Below are 11913 nucleotides of genomic sequence, written 5' to 3' on the forward strand. Positions count from 1 at the left end.
AGATAAGATGGAAGCAAGGAAGATATAGATCAGAGCAGCTCGCTTCATCATTATCGACGACATGCTGCACAGATGAAGATAGTCACTCCTATATCTAAGATGCGCTAGCTCAGAAGAAGCAAACTATGTGCTCCATGAGATACATGAGGGAATCCGCGAAAATCACGCCGAGGCAAGATCCTTAGTGGGAAAGGTGCTCGAAGCAGGATATTACTAGCCAACCCTACAGAAAAATGCATACGACATCGTCAGAGCATGCGACAAGTGTCAACACTTTGCAAATATCCAGACGAGACTAGGAGAGACGATGACGCCCATATCCTCACCATGGCCCTTCACCCAATGAGGAATCAATATTATGGGTCCATTCCCTTTAGGGAAAAAGCAACTCAAATTTCTAATCATTGCAATTGATTACTTCGCAAAATGGGTGGAAGCAGAATTAGTGATGATGATAACAAAGGCTAAAGTCACAAGCTTTGTGTGGAAAAACATCATCTGTAGGTTTGGAGTCCCACATGTCATAATATCAAACAATGGAAAATAGTTTGACAACCTTAAGTTTCAAAAATTTTGCCAAGACCTCACTACTCTTCTCCAAGACACCCTTAGGCCAACTGCCAGACAGAAGTGACGAACAGAAGCTTACTCAAAATTATCAAAACTAGGCTTGAAGGGGCAAAGGGGGCATGGCCTAAAGAACTACAAAATTTCCTTTAGGCATATAGGATAACCACAAGAGTTTAGGAGAAACACCATTCAGACTAACATTTAGCACTGCGGTCGTCATACCAATAGAAGTAGGACTAATAAGCTTCCGAGTCAAAACATATGAAGACCAAAAGAATCAGTAGGAGCTTAACAGCAATCTGGACCTAGTTGATGAAGTCAGAGAAGAAGCTATGAAACGAATGGTCAAACACAAGGAAGCAATGGCCAGATACTATAACAAAAAGGTTAAGGTAAGAAGGGTCAACAAAGGAGACCTTGTCCTTAGAAAGGTATCACAGGCAACAAAGGATCCATCCCAAGGAAAACTGGGACCAGCCTAGGAAGGCCCCTACGAAGTAATCTGCCATTCCAGAGAAGGTTCCTACTAACTGAAGTCTTTAGACGGCTAGGAACTGCCTTGATTATGGAATATAGAACACTTGAAGAAATATTACCAGTAAGGAATGCTTTGCATTTCAAGTTGCCTAATCTTCATATCAGTATGTATGACAGTCATTACTTTCGTCATTTATAAGATCAATAATACATGAAAGTACTATCCATGCGTATTTATCAATGATTATCTGTGGGTCCTTTGTCAATGAGAATATGTACAATATTGAGGAGTCATCCTTGGGAGACGTCTCAAGGACCTCCGTCATTAAAATTTCAAATCAAAAGCTATTCACACACAGCTAACAGCCTCATAGCCATCAAAGTTGTTAATACACAACTACCAAAGTCGACTAAGTCAGAGCTGTTTAAACACAACCAATATAATCGTCATTCAAGACAAAACAAAAAACGGTTAACCTAAAAGACGCTCCAATACCACGACTCTAAGCCACGAGTACAACACAACATCGTCATTCAAATATGACTCAATAAAAAGCTGTTCAAACACAACTAAAAAATGTTAAATTGTTCAAACATAACCAACATCGTCATTTAAACATGACTCAATAAAAAGCTGTTCAAACACAACTAAAAAATGTTAAGTTGTTCAAACACAACTAACATCGTCATTCAAACATGACTCAATACAAAGCTGTTCAAACACAGCTAAAAAATGTTAAGTTCTTCAAACACAACTAACATCATCATTCAAACATGACTCAATAAAAAGCTGTTGAAACACAGCTAAAAAAATGTTTAAGTTGTTCAAACACAACTAACATTTTCATTCAAACACGACTCAATAAAAAGCTGTTCAAACATAGCTAAAAAATGTTAAGTTGTTCAAACACAACTAAGGCGTTCAAACACAATTAGAATTATCATTTAAACATGATTGTTCCAACATAGCCAAAAACAGAGAACTATTCAAACATGAGCTAAGTATAAAAAGTTGCTTAAGCACATCGTCATAAAAGATTGTCCAAGCACAACCAAACATAAAAAGAGTTGCTTACTACAACCAACCTATCTATCATTGTTAAAATTATTGTTTAATTGCCCAAAACAACGGGCCCCAAAGGAATTGTTCAATCACCCAAAACAACGGGCCCAAAGAGAAACATTATTCTTGCCTTGCAATAGAAAAAAAAAAAAACATAAAGATTGCTGCTCGTTAAGGATAGAGTCTACAAGGGTTGTAATTACGGCCTCCTCTACTTTGGCAATGTTTGTGGCTTCCTCCATCACATTCTCTGCTGTAACCTCAGAAGGACGATCAGACATAAGTTCCTTCTCAACGTCATCCACAACTAAGCTAGAGAGGTCTAGGCTAGGGTGATGCTTTGCCATCCACTTCACGAGAAGATGAAAGCCCTCTACGTAGTACTTGCACAACTCATCGAAGTACTCATCAGAGTCTTTGAAGTCCTTCACTGACGTGGCCCCAACATTCTACAGTTTTAGTTCCAGGTCACCAATCTGCTTACCCTTCAGCTTACAAAAGTCCTTCTCCACTTGTCGGCTTTTCTCCAAGACTATCACCCATTCTTTATCATTCTTAGCTTTAATGGTGAGGATGGCAACCTTATTCTTAAGTGTCTCGTTCTCAGCGAAAAGGGACTTGACCACAGGCTCGGACAAGGCCACCTTTTTTTCCAGGTCCAAGAGCTTCCCAGAGACGAACAGAGACTCCCTCAAAGCCTACAAAAATCTCCCTTAGTAAAAGTAAAGCAAAATAAAAAGAAGAAGTAAAGACAACCTACAACACATACCTACACAAGCTTTTGAATATGAGACAACATCACCTCGTTGGATGACTTCACCATTAGAGGACTGAGGTCATCCACAGAAAGTGCCTTATGAGCCTTCAAAGCTACCGTGTCAGCATCGTCCCAAAAGGAAGGAAGGAAAGATTTACTACCAACCTTCTTCTTCCTAACCTCCTCTCCAGCAGAGGCAATAACCTCCAATGACAAAGTACGAGAGGCAGGGCGCTTGGCAGGCAAGTAGGCATGAGGAGGTGTCATTTTAGGATCCTTCTTAGAGGTGTCACCCGTCTTCTTCTTCGACAAGAGACCACTGATGGTGCCGCCCTTGGCCTTCTTCTCTTGGGCCTTAGCCAGTTTCTACTTACTAAACCTAGTCGTCAATCCTGAAAGGACGAAGAAAAGATTTAATAAATAAATAAATAAATAAGAGAATAAGAAGACAAGAGCAAAGAAACACTTACTCTTTTTTACAACTTCTAAATTCTTCCAAACCTTAGTAGACAGTTTTGGACCTAAAAAGTGAAGAAATAAAGATTAAGAAGAAACAAGCTCATCAAAATCTTTGACGGACTCCAAGTACTCCTTCACTCTTTCAACTCAACGCTGGTACCTCTTCTTCAGACGAGGATGTTGGGAAACTACAAACAGAAACACAAGTAAGTTACTCATCATTGTCACTCATAAAAGAAGGGAAAAGCAACTGAAAGGCGAGAAAGATGCACCAGAAATGGGAACTCCCCAACTACGAAAAAACTTGGGGGCTTCATCCAGGTCCTCACCAGGGATGAACTCCCAACCACTTCCAGAGATAATAAATAAAATAAAAATTGGTTTCTAATTTCGGAGAGACAATAGGTAATTGAGGATTATCCTAGAAGCGCTATCCCACGGCTTAAACTCATAGTAGCCGGGGTCCTTTGACTTCCTCAAACGATAAAAATGGAGGAATTCGTCCCTCCTAATGACATCACCATCATTGGTAGACATCCATACCACCATGCAAGAGACGATGATCAACCAAGAGTTAGGCCCCAACTGTGTCAGAGTAAGATGCAAATAAGAGAGAAGTTCCCTAACAAAGGGATGAACAGGGAAACGAAGGCCACTGGTAAAGTTGGCCTCATAAAAACAAACCTCGTTAGCATACTAGTGACAAGCCCTCTCTTCGTCACTCGAGATCCTAATTTTTACCGAATCAAGGAACTGAAACCTATCCCTAATCCGCTGCTCGTCCTTTCTTGTAAGGGACATGAGATGTTACAGGCTTTATAAGGGGTGGAAACGAAAGTAGCCTCTGAGATCACGCAATCATCAAACGAAGATAACCCCGTCTCCAGATCACTAAACCTTACCTTAGACATTTTTAACAACCTAGCTACCTCAGCAGAATGGGAAACTAGAGGGAATAGTGAAGAAAGGATAGAAGTGTATGGACAGTCCTCCCCTACGAAGAGACTGACCCTCTCAAGACACTTGCTCTCTACAGAGACAAGTAAACAACCTAAATGAACAAAAAAGAAAGCTATCGAAGGACAATCTACCCTAACAATAGAATAATCTACCATGGAAGAACTAGAAAAGAAGGAGCACAAAGAACTTACCAGGAAACGTAGGACAGAGAAAGGACGTTCGGAAGAGAAACAAGCCCTAAAACAGAAACTGAATAAGGAAAAAATATAGAAGAAAGGAAAAAGGAGGGAAAATGCAAAACAAGTGGCCAAAACACGCGCGGGAAAATCGAGACATGCCTGCACGTCGAACGCATCCTGGCCGTACATGTGGCATTCAACTGCTCAAACATCAAATTGTCATAAATGCACAGTACACGGAATACAAAGCGTCAGACGAATTTGTTCTTATCTCATCTAACAAACGAGAATTCGAACAAGGGGGCAGCTAATGAGTTAGGAATTTATGTTCGTCACTAAGCAGAGATCGTCATTGACCCAGAGAAGACATTACGCATTTATTACGCTCATTAATGAGCAAACATAACGGACGGAGCAACGGTCATAGAATGATCTGTGAACTTCAGATAAAGATTTCATAATGCACTAGCTGTTAAGCATAAATACAGTACATCATTGCCTATTAACGAGGCACACAACTATAAAAGAGAAGGTAACAGAAATTAAAGGTACACACAAATACTCTACGAAATCACTCTCTACTCATTTTTCTCTCTAGAATCTTTTTCCCTTACTAACTTAAGCATCAGAGGCGGTTTGGCTGATGCTGCACCGGCGTGTTACTCTTCCACCCAGTCCATTTTGCAGGTTTTCCATCTACAGAGACGACTCTATTCACAGCTTCGTCCATTTGCTCTCAATTGTTGATTTTTTGCATCATCAATTTCTTTGGAAAAATTCAAACAAAACTATACGCTTATACACATACGTGATTCTCAACCAAGTGGAGAATAAATATTTGAAAAACTACGTAGTTTGGTTAATTATTCTTCATTTCCGATTGTAATACAACGATGGCCAATAATTGAACATTAAACATATCAGGATTGGTCTAAAAAGTAAAAATATATCAAATGAAAAAACAATATTTTTGGGTCCTTTTTACTGCTTACATAAGTTTTTATTAGATTTTGTAATATTACTTCTTTTTGCAAACACCTAAAAATAGCTATGAAAATTATTTATTTTTATTTCTAAATCATTTGACTAAATATGCTCTTTTATTTTTATTTTATATAATTTGATAGTGTGGATTTAAAACATGAATGTATTTCTGTAAATAATTCAAAGTTATTTAATATAAAAAAAATCCAAATTGTTTGGGACAAAGTTATATATTATGGAACTTTGTCCCTTTAAAGCATTCATATTAGTTTCACCAATTTAATATTTCAATAAAAATTTATCTAACTCAACCGAAACAAGCGTACATCAGCTTCACTGAATTAACTAAAATTTTTAAAGAGGATAATCTCATCGCTACATATAGTGAGCCTCTATCCTCACTATATTAAATTTCAATGTTAATAAAGTATTGAGGGTGAAGTATATATATATATAAATAATAAATAGTTAAACAAGCAAAAGTAGAGTTTTTTAAATTGATTTAGCTAAATATTTGAAGAGACTAATATAAATGCTCTTAACCCCAATCTTGCTCTGTCTTCTTACGCTATAGTTGCAAATCACCTAAAGATCATTTTGAGGAACCAAACCAACACCACATAATACCTTCTCTCTCTTTTTTTATTATCTTTTTGTTTGCTTGACAATTTTTTTGATTTAATGGTAAGTTTCTGGTGACTTTCTTTCTCTGCCAGAATATGCCATGCCTTTTCCTATACCATATATATAGAAGCAAATCACCTAATATTTTATTTCCTATGTGTTTGTATGATTAATTCTTTTTTAATTAATGGTATGCTCATGGACGGTTACTTTGTTAGTCTAATTGTTTTAAATGCTTGTCTTATATGTAAGTGGGTATGGTCAAGTAGCCAAATTACATACAGAAAATTCATCAATTGTTAAAAAGTGTTTTCAATGCCACGTAAGAAGACCTAGGCAATTTGGTTACTTGACCTCATAGGTGGAACGGTCAGCAAAGCATTTCAATTTTAGTTTTTTTTTTTTTTAAATAGCTATTATTTCACAAATTATAAAATAATCCTCAAGATACATCTCGCTCTTGTGATGATGAGTTAAGCTTTAAGACTTTCATCCTAAAAAGGAAGAAAAAGGATTATGTTAGAAAAAATTTAATTAAAAATATTACTTACTATTTATTTTCTTAAAAAAAAAGTCATTCATTATCATTTTTTCACAATTTCAGAATTTTTTTTCTTTAAAAAAAAATAACTTATCATTTTGGAGCCGCCAAGGGTGAAGTGGTTCTTAGTAGGCTGCAAAATTGAGTCAGCTCATCCGCAGCTGATTTGCCTAGTCAATTTAATTGATTAGTGGGCTAGGTTGGGCTTTTAAGTTAAGGAAATGGAATTGAGCTTGAGTAACCTGGCCCAGAAGAACTATAATCATTGCAAGTATTGGGCCACAATTGTCTGAATGTAACACAAAAGAAATTGATCATGAACGAAAAATTAGACTATCTCCCGTTCGTCCATTGTGTCATCCAGGATCACAATGGTTATCCACCTGATATTTTAAATGTTCAGAATTGCAATAGAGATTTAACCTACGAGTGCCTCTGAAGGAGGTCGTCCAAGTGCAAGAAGGTTGTCCAACATGAAGTCACCTGGACAACCGCCCAACACTTAGAAACTTTCAGAGTAAATCTCTATCAAAATGCTTATAATTCTGACCATGTTCTACTATTCTGAAGTGGGAACAAAATCCTTTTTCATCGCTAAAATTTCCCATTAAGTTCTTAACTTCTAATAGTAGTTGTAGAAGTTAAGTTTGAACCTTCTAACTTCCACCCACGTTGGGGAAGTTACTAAACAAGTAACCACTCCAAAACTCATTATAAAAGGACTCAGCCATGTTAAATCAAAGTAAGCTTTTTACCACTTATAAAGTTGGAATTCCTGAGTTCAAGAGAGAAAACTAACTTAAGCATCGGAGGGTTCTTGGCCGGTTCACTCCGATCACCTTTGATCTTGTGTTTCTTTCTTTTCAAGCCTTCCAAACAACGTCAAGCCCATTGAAGCCTAGAGCATTCAACTTACTGATTTTTTTGTGCATCATCAATTGGCGCCGTCTATAGGAAAGTTAAATTTGTGTTTTGCAATTTATCTTTCTTTGACAAAAGGCTGCACGGTCTGGACAAGGTCAATGACCACTAGTCCAGGCCACCAAGAGAGTGAAAACGCTTCTAGCCACCCCAATCACGCTCATCAGTCTGCACCTACTGTGCAACCGTCTTCTGTCCAACAAATGCAGTCTATGGCAACCGCCATGGCAGAGTTAACCCATCATAATCAGGAGTTAACTTGGAAAATCAATCAAAGAAGGCAATGTCATGGACGGTGTGTGGAAGGGCAAGCTCAAAGTTAAGAAGCTAGAGAAGGAGAAAATGTTGAGCGTGACAATCACTTAAGAGGTACCATTTCACGCAGGGTGCCACACTTGGAAAAGGAGATGGATCAGATGAGGAGAACCATGGACGAGATGGGGGAAAATGTGAGAAGGACGAATCATGTAGATGACATAGTTCATCGAACTGATTCCCCTTTCATAACGTCTATCAACAGCCATCCCCTGCCTTCCAAGTTCAAGATCTCTGCATTAGACTAATATGATGGAACGTGTGACCCATGTGATCACATTGCTACTTTCAAGACCACGATGCACCTTCAGGGGGTTCCAGATGAGATAATGTGTAAGGCCTTCCTAACCACCCTTAAGGGACCAGCATGAGTGTGGTTTAGTAAGATACCTCCAAATACCTTTAGTTCCTTCGAGGAGTTGAGTAATTTTTTCGTCAATAACTTCATTAGAAGCCAAAGGCATAAGCGCTTCTCGTCCAGCCTGCTGGCTACAGAGTAATGAGATAATGAAAGTTTGCGGTCCTTCATCACCAGCTTCAACAGGGAAGCCTTGCTGGTGGACGAGATGGATGATAAGCTGCTGCTAGCAGCCTTCCACAATGGAGTTAGTTTAGATTTATTCATCCACAAGCTCTATGATCAAGAATCATAGACCATGGTTGAACTTGTCCACTCAGCCCAAAGCTTCATGAATGCAGAAGATGCAACCATTTCCAAGAAGAGGAAGAGAGCAGAGCTGATGGAAGCGGAGCTCCCACATCATTCTGAATAAGGCCCTCATCCAAAGAAGGACTAGATGGGAGAAAAAAAGGATAGAGACAACAAGAAGGTAGGTTCGTCTTCAGGACGAAGTCTGCATTACACGCCCTTGAATGCTGCGCTTGATCAAGTGCTTATGCTGATCAAGGATGACCTATCCTTGAAGTGGCCAGAGAAGATGAAGGGAGATCTTAATAAGCGCAATAAGAACAAGTATTGCCGCTTCCATAGAGATCACAGGCATGACACGAACGAATGTTATGACTTGGAGCAGCAAATTGAGAATCTCATCTGGCAGGGGAAGTTGAGGAATTTTCTTGGACGAGATCGTAAGGATGAGAAGTTAAAGGGGAAGGTAGAAGAGCCATCACGACCCCCACTTAGAGAAATAAGAGTTATTGTATGAGGAACTTCAGCAGGATGATCCCCCAAGTCAAGGAAGACCTACTTGAAGGTGGTGCAGAATGTTCAACTTTCTAGACAACCACCAAGGATTGAGAGGGCAGACAAGCAGACTATCACCTTCACAGACGAGGATGCTAAAAGGGTCCATCATCCACATGACGATGCAATCGTCATAACCTTGCTCATTCCTGACAACACAACTAGAAGGGTGCTAATAGATAATGGGAGTTCAGCAGATATCCTATATTATCTCGTCTTCCAGCAAATGAGGTTTGGAATAGATCAACTTCATCTAGTGAACGCACCCTTAGTTGGATTCGGAGGAATAAAGGTACAACCAGTGGGCACTATTACTTTACCCATTGTGGTAGAGGCATATCCATAACAGATAGCTAAAGAGGTGAATTTTCTCGTCATAGATTGCTTGTCTTCCTACAATGCCATCATTGGACGACCAACTTTGAATAGTTGGAAGGCAGTGACATCCACTTACCACCTATCTATCAATTTTTCAACAGATTATGGAATAGGACAAGTACAAGGAGATCAGTTAGCAACTAGAGAATGTTACTTAGCCATGTTGGCTATGGAAGAGCATGTACAAACAATGAATATAGAAGAGAGAAGGGTTGCTGTAGAGCCCATTAAATTACTGGAAAACATTCCTCTGGATGAAAGTAACCCTAAGAGGTTTACTAGGATTGAAACAAGCTTGGAAGAGAAGACGAAGCAAGGCCTCGTCTAGTTCTTAAGGAAGAGCATTGATGTTTTCGTGTGGAGTCACAAAGACATGTCAGGAATTGACCCAAGTGTCATTATCCATCATCTGAATATGTATCCTTCCTCCAAGCCCTTCTGTCAGAAGAATAATTTTTTCGCTCCTGAACGAGATAATGCTATCAAGGAAGAGGTCCAAAAGTTAACCACGACAAAGTTTATTCGGGAATCCTATTACCCAGATTGGTTAGCTAATGTGGTGATGGTCAAGAAGACTAATGGCAAATGGAGGATGTGTGTGGACTTCACCGATTTAAACAAGGTTTGCCCCAAGGATAGCTATCCATTGCCACGTATTGACCAGCTGGTAGACTCAATAGCGGGTCATTAGTTATTAAGCTTCATGGACGCCTTCTTAGGTTATAACCAGATAAGGATGAACAAGGTAGATCAAGAGAAGACATCTTCAATCAAGGCCTGTTTTGCTACGAAGTGATGCCTTTCGGTTTGAAAAACGCAGGGGCAACTTACCAGAGGCTGGTCAATCATATGTTTCGTCCACAGATAGGACGGAATGTAGAAGTATATGTGGATGACATGTTGGTGAAAAGCTTAGACGAGAAGAAGCATCTAGATAACCTTTAGGAGACCTTTGACACACTTAGAATATAACGTGAAGCTCAATCCAAGCAAGTGCATTTAGAGTTTTGTCAGGGAAATTCCTAGGGTTTATGGTTTCATATAGGGGAATCAAAGAAAATCTTGATAAGATCCAAGCAATACTGAACATGGAGCCACCAAAGAATATCAAGGAAGTCCAGTCTCTCATTGGATGAGTTGCCGCCCTAAACAGATTTGTCTAAAAAGCTATTGACAAATTTTTGCCATTTTTCAAGGTTCTCAAGAAGGCGTTTGAATGGACAGACAAGTGTCAAAAGGCCTTCCAAGACCTTAAGGCCTACTTCACAACAACTCTTCTATTAAGCCCATCTATACGAGGTGAGGAATTGTATTTACTTAGCAATGTCCCCACATGCAGTGAGTTCAGCATTAATCATAGAAGAAAGGAAGATACAGAAGCATGTTTATTATACAAGTAGAGCATTAAGGAAAGCAAAAGGACGGTATCCTATGATGGAGAAGTTGGCCTTTGCATTGGTAATATCTTCCAGCAAGCTAAGGCATTACTTTCAAGCTCATGTCATCAATATCTTGACAAATCATCCACTCAAGAAGGCAATGAACAAGTTGGAAGTCACAGGACGACTAATCCAATGGGCCATAGAACTTAGTGAGTTTGATATCAAGTATCAACTAAGAAGTGCGATAAAGGCTCAAACATTGGCAGATTTCATTGCGGAATTCACTCTAAACCATGGTGAGTTGGACGAGGTGGATGAAGCTAAGAAGTGGGTCGTTTATGTAGATGGTTCGTCAACACAATATGCAGGTGGTATAGGGGTTGTACTGAAATCTCCAGAAAGGGATAAGTTAAAATATGCAACTTGTCTACAGTACCAGACGACCAATAACGAAGTTAAATATGAAGCCCTCCTTAAAGGGCTAGAATTGGCCAAGTCCTTAAGGGCCGAGTCAATAGTTGTCCAAGGAGACTTTCAATTGGCCATGGGTCAAGTATATGGAACATGTGAAATTAAGGAAGAACGAATGAAGAAGTATCTCAGTAAGATGAAGCGGCTTCTTAAGAAATTTAAGGAAGCTAGTTTTCTTCAAGTTCCAAGAGAGGAAAACATGGAAGCAAATGCATTAGCAAAGACAATATCGGCAGATGGGTCAGTGGATGAGTATGACAAAGTCCAGTACATGCCAAGCATAGATCTTCTAGAGGTGCAGCAGATTGAAGAAAGGGAAAACTAGACGACCCCAATAGTGGCTTACCTCAGGGATGGAAGGCTTCCAGAAGATAGGGATGAAGCCAGAAAACTAAGGGTCAGAGCGGCTAAGTATGTCTTCATAGACGAGGTACTATATAAAAGAGGTTTCTTTCAACCTTACCTAAGGTGCTTAGTTCTAGATGAATCAAACTATGTATTGAGTGAAGTTCATGAAGGGGCACGCAAAAACCACTTAGGAGCGAGAGCTCTCGACTATAAGATCATTCGTGCAAGTTATCATTGGCCGACCATTCAAGCAGATACTAAGGCTTATGTTAAGGTGTGT

General features: G+C 39.3%; 1 protein-coding gene across 1 annotated transcript; it reads left to right on the forward strand.

The window, feature by feature from the left end:
• Window positions 1-10755: 10755 nt before the first annotated feature.
• LOC142644088 (uncharacterized) lies at window positions 10756-11610 on the forward strand. The gene has a single exon (XM_075818767.1). The coding sequence runs from the start codon at window positions 10756-10758 to the stop codon at window positions 11608-11610; it is 855 nt and encodes a 284-aa protein (XP_075674882.1).
• Window positions 11611-11913: the final 303 nt, after the last annotated feature.

The sequence above is a fragment of the Castanea sativa genome, chromosome 7 (assembly GCF_040712315.1).
Source record: "Castanea sativa cultivar Marrone di Chiusa Pesio chromosome 7, ASM4071231v1".
NCBI classification, from domain to species: Eukaryota; Viridiplantae; Streptophyta; class Magnoliopsida; order Fagales; family Fagaceae; genus Castanea; species Castanea sativa.

Bases quoted from the DNA above. Each gene is read 5' to 3' on its own strand.
- LOC142644088 (XM_075818767.1), top strand. From the start codon at position 10,756: ATGTCCCCACATGCAGTGAGTTCAGCATTAATCATAGAAGAAAGGAAG.